At 49.3% G+C, this 14,605-nt stretch overlaps 1 protein-coding gene across 1 annotated transcript in view; it reads left to right on the top strand.

Moving 5' to 3' along the window:
• SLC6A8 (solute carrier family 6 member 8) overlaps positions 1 to 14,605 on the top strand; it is a 43,854-nt gene that overhangs the window by 17,419 nt on the left and 11,830 nt on the right. Inside the window, exons 5-9 of the mRNA XM_075578378.1 lie at positions 9,359 to 9,493; positions 10,474 to 10,577; positions 12,592 to 12,716; positions 13,008 to 13,120; positions 14,085 to 14,222. Coding sequence (XP_075434493.1) covers positions 9,359 to 9,493; positions 10,474 to 10,577; positions 12,592 to 12,716; positions 13,008 to 13,120; positions 14,085 to 14,222 — 615 coding nt within the window. The remainder of the gene's footprint in view (positions 1 to 9,358; positions 9,494 to 10,473; positions 10,578 to 12,591; positions 12,717 to 13,007; positions 13,121 to 14,084; positions 14,223 to 14,605) is intronic.

Here is a 14,605-nt window from a genome sequence, read left to right as displayed (position 1 = left end):
CCTCTCTGGGCGTGTATGTGTATACCGGTATTACCTCTCTGGGCGTGTATGTGTATACCGGTATTACCTCTCTGGGCGTGTATGTGTATACCGGTATTACCTCTATGGGCGTGTATGTGTGTATACCGGTATTACCTCTCTGGGCGTGTATGTGTATACCGGTATTACCTCTATGGGCGTGTATGTGTATACCGATATTACCTCTCTGGGCGTGTATGTGTATACCGGTATTACCTCTCTGGGCGTGTATGTGTATACCGGTATTACCTCTCTAGGCGTGTATGTGTATACCGGTATTACCTCTCTGGACAAGTGTGTGTGTATCTCGACAGTGTCGCACCTTTCACCATTGTGTCCAGTATTTTTGGAGAAGCCGCCTGGCACCCCTACAGCTCACGTTGCCCCAGCAACCATGACCCCCTATTCTGGCCCATAGAGCCAGACCCAATTACCCGTCAGTATTCTCATACGGTAACATCGATATTCCGTAATCTGTAACTTTCCACCGACGAGGACCAAGCAAGGGTGGGCTTGTTTTTGGGATCTGGTAGTTAAAGAGCAAATGAAGACAGGGACTGAAGCTCTTTACTAGACAGAGATACGCCTGTGTATTACATTCCTGGCTGGGGACAGAATGAAACACTGGCTCATTATCCATGTTTCCATCAAGGTGGAAAGGAATCAAAATAAATATGTTTTGAACAGATTTTGATGCTCTGCTGCCAGTTCCTACCCCCCACTCCCACCCCCTTACCCTGCAATGATCCCAGATATGTGCGTGTGTGTGTATACGTATGTGTGTGTATCACTATCTCCTGTGTTGTTCTTGTGACGTTCAGGAACACTCCCTTACACAGTATTTATCAGGGTCGTTCGAATTGCTGACTGGGAAGTAGAGTGGTTCAGTTTCTGCCAACGCTTGGCTGCTTTACACGTTGGGCAGTTCCTAATGCCAAGCCCCTGACAACCAGAAATACAGAGCGGAGACTGGGGGATTAACCCATGATTGTTTTAAAAGAAATTCATTTTCCCCTTAGAAAAACTGAAAGAGTTAATAGATAAATCTAGACAGTTTGTACCTTCTAATACTTTCACAGTCATTAAATTCTCACGTTCTAACCGTGCATACTCTCTCCCCCCTCCCCTAATGCAACTTCCCAAAGGGACTGTCCTCTTTTCATTCTCTCTGTCCCGCAGTCTCTGTCCCCTATGGCTGTCCATCACTCTGTCCCCTATGGCTGTCCATCACTCCAGTCTCTGTCCCCTATGGCTGTCCATCACTCTGTCACTGCCTCCTGTATTTGTCCCCTATGGCTGTCCATCACTCTGTCACTGCCTCCTGTCTCTGTCCCCTATGGCTGTCCATCACTCTGTCACTGCCTGCTGACTCTGTCCCCTATGGCTGTCCATCACTCTGTCACTGCCTGCTGACTCTGTCCCCTATGGATGTCCATCACTCTGTCACTGCCTGCTGACTCTGTCCCCTATGGCTATCCATCACTCTGTCACTGCCTCCAGTCTCTGTCCCCTATGGTGGTCCATAACTCTGTCACTGCCTCCTGTATTTGTCCCCTATGGCTGTCCATCACTCTGTCACTGCCTCCTGTCTCTGTCCCCTATGGATGTCCATCACTCTGTCACTGCCTGCTGACTCTGTCCCCTATGGCTGTCCATCACTCTGTCACTGCCTGCTGACTCTGTCCCCTATGGCTGTCCATCACTCTGTCACTGCCTGCTGACTCTGTCCCCTATGGATGTCCATCACTCTGTCACTGCCTGCTGACTCTGTCCCCTATGGCTGTCCATCACTCTGTCACTGCCTGCTGACTCTGTCCCCTATGGCTGTCCATCACTCTGTCACTGCCTGCTGACTTTGTCCCCTATGGCTGTCCATCACTCTGTCACTGCCTGCTGACTGTCCTTCATTGTAGGAGAATCGGGGGAATGATGAGGCGCAGCTGGAATTTAGGCAGGGCTAGAACTGAATCATGGTACGGCTGTGTGATTTCTGACAAGCCTCTCCAGCACAGCGGGGGTTACGTACCCATCAAAGTACCACGTCATTGTCACATTGTGGCTCTTATGCAAATTAACCTAGGCTGGAAAATTCCACTCAAACAAGTGATACCTTGTATTGGGTTATTACCCGATGCAGGACTCGGGACATTGGGAAGCCTGTAACAGATCAGCTACATGCCTCCCTCTCCCTCCTCTGTTACTACTCCCTCTCCCTCCTCTGTTACTACTCCCTCTCCCTCCTCTGTTACTACTCCCTCTCCCTCCTCTGTTACTACTCCCTCTCCCTCCTCTGTTACTACTCCCTCCTCTGTTACTACTCCCTCTCCCTCCTCTGTTACTACTCCCTCTCCCTCCTCTGTTACTACTCCCTCTCCCTCCTCTGTTACTACTCCCTCTCCCTCCTCTGTTACTACTCCCTCTCCCCTCTTACTACTCCCTCTCCCCCTCTGTTACTACTCCCTCTCCCTCCTCTGTTACTACTCCCTCTCCCCTCTTACTACTCCCTCTCCCCCTCTGTTACTACTCCCTCTCCCTCCTCTGTTACTACTCCCTCTCCCTCCTCTGTTTCTACTCCCTCTCCCTCCTCTGTTACTACTCCCTCTCCCTCCTCTGTTACTACTCCCTCTCCCTCCTCTGTTACTACTCCCTCTCCCTCCTCTGTTACTACTCCCTCTCCCTCCTCTGTTACTACTCCCTCCTCTTTTACTACTCCCTCTCCCTTCTCTGTTACTACTCCCTCTCCCTCCTCTGTTACTACTCCCTCTCCCTCCTCTGTTACTACTCCCTCTCCCTCCTCTGTTACTACTCCCTCTCCCTCCTCTGTTACTACTCCCTCTCCCTCCTCTGTTACTACTCCCTCTCCCTCCTCTGTTACTACTCCCTCTCCCTCCTCTGTTACTACTCCCTCTCCCTCCTCTGTTACTACTCCCTCTCCCTCCTCTGTTACTACTCCCTCTCCCTCCTCTGTTACTACTCCCTCGCCCTCCTCTGTTACTACTCCCTCGCCCTCCTCTGTTACTACTCCCTCTCCCTCCTCTGTTACTACTCCCTCTCCCTCCAGTGTTACTACTCCCTCTCCCTCCAGTGTTACTACTCCCTCTCCCTCCTCTGTTACTACTCTCCCTCCTCTGTTACTTCTCCCTCTCCCTCCTCTGTTACTACTCCCTCTCCCTCCTCTGTTACTACATGGAAGAAAGGACCAGCCCGGTTCCCACCCTTCTTTGTGAGACTCAAACACATATATATATATATATAGGCAGTCCTCGGTTATCCGACACAATGCGTTACTCAAAATGGCGTTGTAAAGCGAAACGTTGTAAAGCGAAACACGTTTTCCCATAGGAACACTGTTTAAATGAAAGGTTCCGTTCCTGAAGGCATTTTTAACACTAAAATACACCAAATATTTTATGCAGGCAATAAGATATGCAGCACACACATACATTATATAGTGTATATACTGTATTATATGTATAATATAACATAATAAATAATATATTATATAGTATAATATAATATTATATAGTATAATATTATATATATACGCTCTTACGACGCTTTGCAACGTTGTTTATGTGAAAGTGTATATATATACACACATACATAACGTTGCAAAGCGTTGTAAGAGCGTTGGATAAGCCATTTTGGCGTTGTAAAAATGAATATAGGTATGCATTGCACAGCGTTGGATAAGCCATTCGTTGTAAAGCGAAGCGTTGTAAAACGAGGACTGCCTGTATATAGATATCTATAGCCTTTGTTAATATGTTTAGATGTCCTTAGGATGAGAATACATGTCCGTTGGTATAACACATACCTGCCCCAGTGACGATCTATGAAGTAATGTTTTACTGATTTGTTTAATAACTTTTGGAATAATTGACCATATCCCGAACTCCCAAAAATCCCCAGCAGATATCCAGCAGCCCTTAGAAAAGTCCATTTAGAAAAGGAACCGGGTGATTTCATGGTGGGGTGAGGGGTTACAATCCAATGGAAAGGGGGAAGGTCATTTCTAATCTAAACCAGAATCATTGAATTTCAAAATAAAAAATACCCATAAAAACAAAAAGTTAATTGATACAAGAGAAATATTCCACGGTGACTGGGGGGGTGTGAGCAGGGGGGCTGGGGGGTGTGAGCAGGGGGGCTGGTCACAATGGGGGAGGGAGAGGAGCTTCTGCTATTGCTCAGCAACGGTCAAACAATGCTAGGAATGAAGGCTGGGGCAGGGAGGGGGGGGGTGATTGCCCTTGAATTATCCTTGTCTGTCCTCCTTTCCCCCCCCCCCCCCCCTTGTGCAGACACTGATGGCAGGGAAGCATATCCTGGGACTAGCTGCATTAACAGCAGGTGGTTAGAAGCAGGGTTACCGTGCAAATCTGACGCTTAACCCCTGCACTGCCGGAGCGGTTTGCAATTCCTGCATCTTTTATCTGGAGATATGGAATATTCTGGCGTGGTCACCTTTAGCCTTTTTGGGAAAGACGGTCTCCCCCCTTACAGCCTTTGTGTATGTGTTGCGTGCCCCTCTGGCAACAATAGGGTTAATATTGTTTGCCGGGCCTGTGTCTCTGCTGACCTGAATGCAGCCGTGTCTTATTAGCGACGCGTGCGCCTTACAGAGGGGTTACAAGGCTGGATAGTGATACAACCTGCTACATACATTATATATCCTGAATCAAACTGAGATAGTGCCGATCGAGACACTATCTCAAGGCTCCTTGCAGGTTAATAAATAACCCCCTAGTCCCCAAAGCCTCTTGTACATCAGGACACTGCTTAGTGTCAGCCTGTGCAGTGCCAGCTGGTGACCTGTAAATCTGCCGGTCAGCGAGACCAGTCCCACCCCGGGGACTCAGAGACTGAATAAGGAGGTGGCTGAGGAAGGGGGGAGGGACTGCTGGATATAAGCTTATGAATGGAGCACGAGCCTCAGATCTCCCACTCCCACTCAGATCTCCCACTCCCAGGCATTGTTCCCAGATGGTTGTTGATGTCACATTCTGGGACAATGATGTTGATCAGGAAGGGCAGTGGGGAGTGCAGCAGAGGCCCACCGTACCGTCTAATGAGTGGGGCTGTCTTCCACTGAGTGAGATTACCTGCTAATGAGTGGGGCTGTCTTCCACCGAGTGAGATTACCGTCTAATGAGTGGGGCTGTCTTCCACCGAGTGAGATTACCGTCTAATGAGTGGGACTGTCTTCCACCGAGTGAGATTACCGTCTAATGAGTGGGACTGTCTTCCACCGAGTGAGATTACCGTCTAATGAGTGGGACTGTCTTCCACCGAGTGAGATTACCGTCTAATGAGTGGGACTGTCTTCCACCGAGTGAGATTACCGTCTAATGAGTGGGACTGTCTTCCACCGAGTGAGATTACCGTCTAATGAGTGGGACTGTCTTCCACTGAGTGAGATTACCTGCTAATGAGTGGGACTGTCTTCCACTGAGTGAGATTACCTGCTAATGAGTGGGACTGTCTTCCACTGAGTGAGATTACCTGCTAATGAGTGGGACTGTCTTCCACTGAGTGAGATTACCTGCCAATGAGTGGGACTGTCTTCCACTGAGTGAGATTACCTGCTAATGAGTGGGACTGTCTTCCACCGGGTGAGATTACCTGCTAATGAGTGGGGCTTTCTTCCACTGAGTGAGATTACCTGCTAATGAGTGGGGCTGTCTTCCACTGAGTGAGATTACCTGCTAATGAGTGGGGCTGTCTTCCACTGAGTGAGATTACCTGCTAATGAGTGGGACTGTCTTCCACTGAGTGAGATTACCTGCTAATGAGTGGGGCTGTCTTCCACTGAGTGAGATTACCTGCTAATGAGTGGGGCTGTCTTCCACTGAGTGAGATTACCTGCTAATGAGTGGGGATGTCTTCCACTGAGTGAGATTACCTGCTAATGAGTGGGGCTGTCTTCCATTGAGTGAGATTACCGTCTAATGAGTGGGATTGTCTTCCACCGAGTGAGATTACCGTCTAATGAGTGGGACTGTCTTCCACTGAGTGAGATTACCTGCTAATGAGTGGGGCTGTCTTCCACTGACTGAGATTACCTGCTAATGAGTGGGGCTGTCTTCTGATAGTGAGGCTGCTTTTAAACAAGTTATCCTCTGTCCAAGTGAGTGACACTTCACAAGCTGCGTAACATGTTATTATTATCCCTAACCCCCCCCCCTGCCCCCACCCCCACCCCGTTATTGATCAGCTGTTGCACTGTGTGAGCTCACAGAATGACAGCCACATTAGTAAGAAGCTCAAACACACACATCCTTGTTGCTGTATTTTTCCTGCAGTCACAGAGCCGGGCTGCTGCCTGGCGTGGGTTCCTGTTAAAGGCCAGTCCCTGTTCAGTGTCTGTGTCGTGTGGTCATTCCCTTGGCTGAAAGGATCACTGTGTATCCAAGACCAGTGAGAGAAGGACAGCAGAGGGATGACTAACTCAGAGAATAAGAGTTCAGTACAATTGGGACAGTGGATCAGGGACCTTTCTATTAAGTGGTTTTATTACAAAACCTTGAGACCAGGTCATGCTAACGATATCCAAAGCACAAAAGAGATGCCTCTGAACGGGTTGCAGGCTTTGCACATCTTTACTATTCCGACACATTGCAGGCCTCTCCGGCACTCAAGTGGTTAACTCACACTCAGCTCGGAAAGTTGATAACTTCAGCGCGCTGTAACATTGAGGTTATCCCTGCGCGGTGTTCACACAGCGTCGCTAGGAGAACTGGGGAGGGTAATGTGCAGTCATTCTAACACGTATCTCTATAAGGGCCCCTGCGTTTACGCGCATTCACCAGCGCAATGCTCAACGCGCAGTTATTCGCATTTCCCTTTTCTCAGAACTGCCCGGATTGCTGACGTCTTCAAGCAGTTCCCACCGTTTTGTAGAAATGTTGATTTTTACATTTTTTTTTATTTTATGGGAACTGGAAAAATAAACTCACGGCATATTTCCAAGAAGTGTTGTGTAACCCGCGCCGGCGTCGGTGGCTCGGATCCGTCCTGGACTTTACGCATGTACACATTATAACACATAACGGGAATAAGGGCTACAGACTGGAAAGTAACGTTAGAAAGAGGAGTCCCTGCCCCGAAGAGCTTACAATCTAAGAGGGTAATTCTAAGGAGTCCAAAGTGGCTATTTGGGCTGTTTCCGGACGATAATCCCCATTGACTTTAATGAGGATTTTCAGTCAAAAAGAACTCAACCGGCTGCTTCAGACAATGCAGAATTAGCCCCGAAGTGGTCGGCAGGGAGGACTTACAGAGAGGAGGTTCTTACAGAGAGCGCGGGTTCTTACAGAGAGAGCGGGTTCTTACAGAGAGAGCGGGTTCTTACAGAGAGAGCAGGTTCTTACAGAGAGAGCGGGTTCTTACAGGGAGAGCGGGTTCTTTCAGAGAGCGCGGGTTCTTACAGAGAGAGCGGGTTCTTACAGAGAGAGCGGGTTCTTACAGAGAGAGCAGGTTCTTACAGAGAGAGCGGGTTCTTACAGAGAGAGCGGGTTCTTACAGAGAGCGCAGGTTCTTACAGAGAGCGCGGGTTCTTACAGAGAGCGCGGGTTCTTACAACGAGCAGGTTCTTACAGAGAACGAGCAGGTTCTTACAGAGAACGAGCAGGTTCTTACAGAGAGAGCAGGTTCTAACAGAGAGAGCAGGTTCTAACAGAGAGAGCAGGTTCTTACAGAGAGAGCAGGTTCTTACAGAGAACGAGCAGGTTCTTACAGAGAACGAGCATGTTCTTACAGAGAGAGCAGGTTCTTACAGAGAACGATCAGGTTCTTACAGAGAACGAGCAGGTTCTTACAGAGAGAGCGGGTTCTTACAGAGAGAGCGGGTTCTTACAGAGAGAGCGGGTTCTTACAGAGAGAGCGGGTTCTTACAGAGAGAGCGGGTTCTTACAGAGAGAGCGGGTTCTTACAGAGAGAGCGGGTTCTTACAGAGAGAGCGGGTTCTTACAGAGAGAGCGGGTTCTTACAGAGAGAGCGGGTTCTTACAGAGAGAGCGGGTTCTTACAGAGAGCGCGGGTTCTTACAGAGAGCGCGGGTTCTTACAGAGAGCGCGGGTTCTTACAGAGAGAGCGGGTTCTTACAGAGAGAGCGGGTTCTTACAGAGAGCGCGGGTTCTTACAGAGAGAGCGGGTTCTTACAGAGAGAGCGGGTTCTTACAGAGAGAGCGGGTTCTTACAGAGAGAGCAGGTTCTTACAGAGATCAGGTTCTTACAGAGAACGAGCAGGTTCTTACAGAGAGAGCAGGTTCTTACAGAGAGAGCAGGTTCTTACAGAGAGAGCAGGTTCTTACAGAGAGAGCAGGTTCTTACAGAGAGAGCAGGTTCTTACAGAGAACGAGCAGGTTCTTACAGAGAGAGTGGGTTCTTACAGAGAGAGCAGGTTCTTACAGAGAGAGTGGGTTCTTACAGAGAACGAGCAGGTTCTTACAGAGAGAGCAGGTTCTTACAGAGAGAGCAGGTTCTTACAGAGAGCAGGTTCTTACAGAGAGCGCAGGTTCTAACAGAGAGTGCGGGTTCTTACAGAGAACGAGCAGGTTCTTACAGAGAGCGCGGGTTCTTACAGAGAGAGCGGGTTCTTACAGAGAGAGCAGGTTCTTACAGAGAGAGCGGGTTCTTACAGAGAGAGCGGGTTCTTACAGAGAGAGCGGGTTCTTACAGAGAGCGCGGGTTCTTACAGAGAGAGCAGGTTCTTACAGAGAGAGCAGGTTCTTACAGAGAGAGCAGGTTCTTACAGAGAGCGCGGGTTCTTACAGAGAACGAGCAGGTTCTTACAGAGAGAGCAGGTTCTTACAGAGAGAGCGGGTTCTTACAGAGAGAGCGGGTTCTTACAGAGAGAGCGGGTTCTTACAGAGAGAGCGGGTTCTTACAGAGAGCGCGGGTTCTTACAGAGAGAGCAGGTTCTTACAGAGAGAGCAGGTTCTTACAGAGAGCGCGGGTTCTTACAGAGAACGAGCGGGTTCTTACAGAGAGCGCGGGTTCTTATAGAGAACGAGCAGGTTCTTACAGAGAGCGCGGGTTCTTACAGAGAGAGCGGGTTCTAACAGAGAGCGCGGGTTCTTACAGAGAGAGCAGGTTCTAACAGAGAGCGCGGGTTCTTACAGAGAACGAGCAATGCTTTTGAACATATTCTTCCTTAGCAAACGTTCCAACGGCAGACAAGGTTTTACATGGCTAAGTGCTTTCATATCTGCGCAGTCCCATTACGCGCTCCGTAACGGCAGGAACATTTCCCTCACCTTATAATATTCATTCAGCATCCAATTACCTGGCAGGGCTGGAACCTCCCCGACCACTAACAGGACCGGTCTTTGTTCCAGATCGTTTACTTCACCGCCACGTTCCCTTACGTGGTCCTGCTCATTCTTCTTGTTCGGGGTGCCATGTTGCCAGGAGCTCATGATGGTATAATGTACTACCTGAAACCTGACTGGTCCAAGCTTGGGAATGCCCAGGTAAGATCCCGCCCCTGTTATTTCCATGCGCGTAGCTGTAGGGGTGCGTTCAACACCGATTGTCTTTTTATTACGTATTTTGATGATGGTTCTGGAGATCATTTTTTGCTCCCCTTGGGTCAAACAAAATGGCCCATACACCTTCTTTACCAGTGAACCAATCATTAACGATGGTGTGATGGGATTGCACTGGGGAGCCAGTCTTTAATGGATGATGTCACTGAAATGCTATATTGAGCCTTTATTGAGCCAATCATAAATGATTATCTAATTGGAGCACACTGGTGAGCACATCATTCATTTCATTATAACAAACGTGAGAATGGCCATTAATGATTAGCACCTTGGCCAGAATGATGCTGGAGGCCATTTTTTTCACCCCATTATTTAAAATTGCAATCCCCCCATTGCCAGTTGAATTCCTCAGGGGCCCCTGAATGGGGAAATGTTTGCCAATCAAATGTTTTCTTTCCCCACCCCACCCCCCTCCCCACCCCACCCCCCTCCCCACACCCCCACCCCCCTCCCCACACCCCCCTGTCCTTATCAGAGAACCAATAAAGGTAAGGGGAGGTGGGCAGGTGGGGACTCTGGCTGTACGAGCGCTGGCTGATCACGCAGTGACATCACGCAGTGACATCACACAAAACGGAGCAGCCAGAGGAGATCAAACGCCGCCCAAGTCTCACTTAATAAATTCATTAAGCATCATACTTATATTGTAGGCGTCATGTTTGGGTAAAAAGTGTTTTAATTACCCAGGTGAGACCCCTTAAACATGTCACCGGAATGTGTTCACTTTGGTCCTAGGAGGGATTGCCCCTTTAAAAGAACAAGGCCCAGCCAGAGACAGAGACAGCAGGTTAGGATAAATAAATGACAGGTGGGTTTGTGTGCCTCTGGCATGGTCTCCATGCTTGTAATGGGAAGGTCCTGCTGCCTGTACCCTGGGTGATCTCAGCCTCCCCTTCTCTCACTAGGTTTGGATAGATGCTGGCACCCAAATCTTCTTCTCTTATGCCATCGGACTGGGCGCTCTGACTGCCCTGGGCAGCTATAACCGCTTCAACAATGACTGCTACAAGTAAGAGGTCTAGCGCATGCTCTCCGATGTTACGCTGGACCCTCCGGCAGCCATAAGGTTAATGGGGCTTTAGTTGCTCCTTATCCAACCCTTGGATGGCGCGGGAGCACAAGCAGGCTTTGCCAGGGAAAGGTTAAAAGCAGCTTTTCTAATATATTGCATAAAAGGGACCGCGCGCCTCGCAGAATGACCCAATACCAAAGGGATGTATCCCTAAGGTGCCGTGTTGTTTGATATTTGGGAGGAATGTGTTTATCACTGTTAAATACATACATATAGATAGTATTTATCACTGGCTGTGTGGCTGGTGGGCCTGTCCTGTACATACAGTGCTTTTTCAGATCAGGGCATGAAAGAATACATAGAATCGCTGGGACAAATTGTGTTTATTCGCACTCCTGCCAAATAAAAAGTGCTTGGGATAAACACCCGTTCCTGTGTGAGGACGACGTCGGCCCAGGAACACATCCAGACGAGGACTGTGTGTCCCATTTATAGCCGAATTCCCTTTGACAATGTGGTGCAGAAGAGAGGTACTCTCTACATTTATTAGAGACGGTCCCACTTATATTTAAAATACAGATTTGTGTTTACGTGGCAGTAAAACACACTTTTCATGCTGTTTGTAGTGATTCTCGCCTTTCCTTTTGTGCTGTAAAAATCTGCATGTAAAGTTGTAAGGTTTTCGCCACTTTTCCTCCCGTAGAAGTAACGGGGACATTTCTGTTTTATTTCTTGTAAACACGTTATTTCTGGGGGTATGAGGCTTGACCAGAAAGCCGTGCCCGTCACTGCACTGTGACAGTGTATGGAACAGGAGACTCTGTAACACATAGATTTATGGTCACTCGGGGACAGCTGCTGTAAGCAGAGACTGCTGAGCCCGGGATCCATGACACCTCAGCTGTTGTGTGTAACCCAGAGTATCATGTTCTGTCCACACTCATAGGCTCAAGCGCTGTGTCCATGCAAGGCAAGCATGGCTCCTCTGTGACTCTTAACTCCCTTTTCCCGTGCATGGTCCTTGGCCCAATAACAGATCCCAATCACAAGCCGGAGATCCCTCTTCCATGTATTAAAGCTGCACACCAAGCTATATCCTGGTTTTTTTAATGAGAAAATACTTGTAGCCTTAAAAAAAAAAAACCCCTCTGAATTACATTTTTAATGTATTTATAATGTAACAAACGTTTTTGTTTCTATAGCAACCATTTACAAAGTCACATCCCCTTTCTCTTCTGAAACAGGCTCTGGCACACCCCTTTTTGAGCCCTGCCCTCCCTCTAGCAGTGCACCAATTGTATCTAGTGACTGCCTGGTCACATGATCTTCGGTCCTCTTCTGCTGCACTGACAGCCATTTAGTGAACCCCTGAGCCGAATCTTCGCTGATCGATCACAGGAGAACGGATCGATCGGCGACTCAATGTATCCATGGCTACAGTCTGCGCCAGTCAGAATTCTTTACATCTGAAAGTTCTAGTGACAACAGACGATAACAGGTTAACAATGAGAGATTCATAGTGTCCATGACAACCGCCTCTGCCAATCACAGTGACCCATGGCAGAAAGCCCTGCCCTTTTATTTAAGGAGCCAGAGCTTTGCTGAATGGAGCATTCTGATTGGCCAACCTCTTTGCCGCGATGGGACTTGCAAGCATTGCAAAATGGACACATTTATAAGATGCAAAGCAAAGCTTTCCGGGTGCCCACCCTAACGTGTGTGTGAAGCTGCGTGGAAGTGGCTGATATGCAAGCCCTGAGCTGGCCTCTCTCTCCGGGTGCCCACCCTAACGTGTGTGTGAAGCTGCGTGGAAGTGGCTAATATGCAAGCCCTGAGCTGGCCTCTCTCTCCGGGTGCCCACCCTAACGTGTGTGTGAAGCTGCGTGGAAGTGGCTGATATGCAAGCCCTGAGCTGGCCTCTCTCTCCGGGTGCCCACCCTAACGTGTGTGTGAAGCTGCGTGGAAGTGGCTGATATGCAAGCCCTGAGCTGGCCTCTCTCTCCATCCCCAGGGACGCCTTCCTCCTCGCACTGATTAACAGTGGAACCAGTTTCTTTGCCGGATTTGTGGTTTTCTCCATCCTCGGCTTCATGGCAAACGAGCAGGGGGTGCACATTTCCAAGGTGGCTGAATCAGGTAGGCAGCTGCATGGGGGTCAGCAGAGTATCCGCCCAGACTGATACTATGGCAATACCACGAAGCAAACTCTAGCCAGCTTCTTTACCAGAGCATCGGATCCATGCCCATATGTACTAGGAAGTCTTCCTTCCACCGTACTACACTTGCTGGTGCTAGAAGACACCGTGCCACCATTGGTTTGATTTGGCTGTAAGGCGTCTACCAGCGCCAGAAGTCTTATGGCAGAAGACTGCTTAGTAAATATGGCGCCAGCCTTTGGACGCACTGACCGTTGTATTCTTCCTGTAGGGCCGGGCCTGGCTTTCATTGCGTACCCGAGGGCAGTGAGTTTGATGCCGGTGGCGCCACTCTGGTCTGCTCTATTCTTCTTCATGCTGCTTCTCCTGGGTTTGGACAGCCAGGTAAACTTGCAGAGAGTCTCAGCTTTGGGGGGTAAAGAAATGGGCGTAATCAGACTGGAAACCGTGCACGTTCTCAGCATACAGGAGCAGGGGGTAGTGCAAACCGCGCACGTTCTCAGCATACAGGAGCAGGGGGTAGTGCAAACCGCGCACGTTCTCAACATACAGGAGCAGGGGGTAGTGCAAACCGCGCACGTTCTCAGCATACAGGAGCAGGTTGTGGTGCAAACCGCGCACGTTATCAGCATACAGGAGCAGGGGGTAGTGCAAACCGCGCACGTTCTCAACATACAGGAGCAGGGGGTAGTGCAAACCCCGCACGTTCTCAGCATACAGGAGCAGGTTGTGGTGCAAACCCCGCACGTTCTCAGCATACAGGAGCAGGTTGTGGTGCAAACCGTGCACGTTCTCAGCATACAGGAGCAGGGGGTAGTGCAAACCGTGCACGTTCTCAGCATACAGGAGCAGGGGGTAGTGCAAACCGTGCACGTTCTCAGCATACAGGAGCAGGGGGTAGTGCAAACCGTGCGTGGCTGGGTGTACACTGGCTCCATGAGCTGCAGCTCAGCTCTTGTAAAGCCTTTGCCCCATCTAGGGCCTCCCAGAATCCCACATCTTTCAGCACTGAATGTGTTAAAGTGAATACTCCCCCCCCCCTTACACATTGGCATGCTCACCTCTTCCACTAGAGAACTTCACTTACCAATTCCCCGAACCCTTCTTTCTCATCCTTCCAGTCGGAGACACTTCCATCTTTAGCAAAGGGTATATTTACATTTTATGAGCCCAGCAAGATGTCCTTACTGGATGTTTATTGCCCTGGGGTAACGTTACCCAAAGGGCAAAGTCTTTACCTGAACTGTGGCTGATGTGTCTGGAGAATGTTATCAGCTGAGGATGAGCACAGGGGACGTATCACCACTAGTGCAGCACTGAGGAATGCTCTCCCTGTCTCTGATTACAGTTTGTGGGAGTGGAGGGATTAATTACCGCCATCCTGGACCTGATGCCAGTCAGGTATTATTTCCGCTTCCAGCGTGAGGTTGCTGTGGCCATCTGCTGCGCGGTTATGTTCCTCATCGACCTCTCTATGCTGACCGAGGTGAGTACGGCGAGGTGACACAATGTATCCCACCATCATTCCCCCGCAGTCATGTCCCATAAAGGGGTTTTCATGGCTGATGCATGGGAGGCAAATCAAGCTGAGTTACAGTCAGCAAACCCCCCCAGCCCTAACCCTCCCAGAGAAACCCTATCCATATCCGCATCTAATGGAAATGATACAAACCCCCCCAGCCCTAACCCTCCCAGAGAAACCCTATCCATATCCGCATCTAATGGAAATGATACAAACCCCTTCAGCCCTAACCCTCCCATAGAAACCCTATCCATATCCGCATCTAATGGAAATGATACAAACCCCTTCAGCCCTAACCCTCCCATAGAAACCCTATCCATATCCGCATCTAATGGAAATGATACAAA

This window comes from Ascaphus truei, chromosome 21 (assembly GCF_040206685.1).
Source record: "Ascaphus truei isolate aAscTru1 chromosome 21, aAscTru1.hap1, whole genome shotgun sequence".
In the NCBI taxonomy this organism is placed as follows: Eukaryota; Metazoa; Chordata; class Amphibia; order Anura; family Ascaphidae; genus Ascaphus; species Ascaphus truei.
This window is presented reverse-complemented; position numbering and strand designations above follow the sequence as displayed.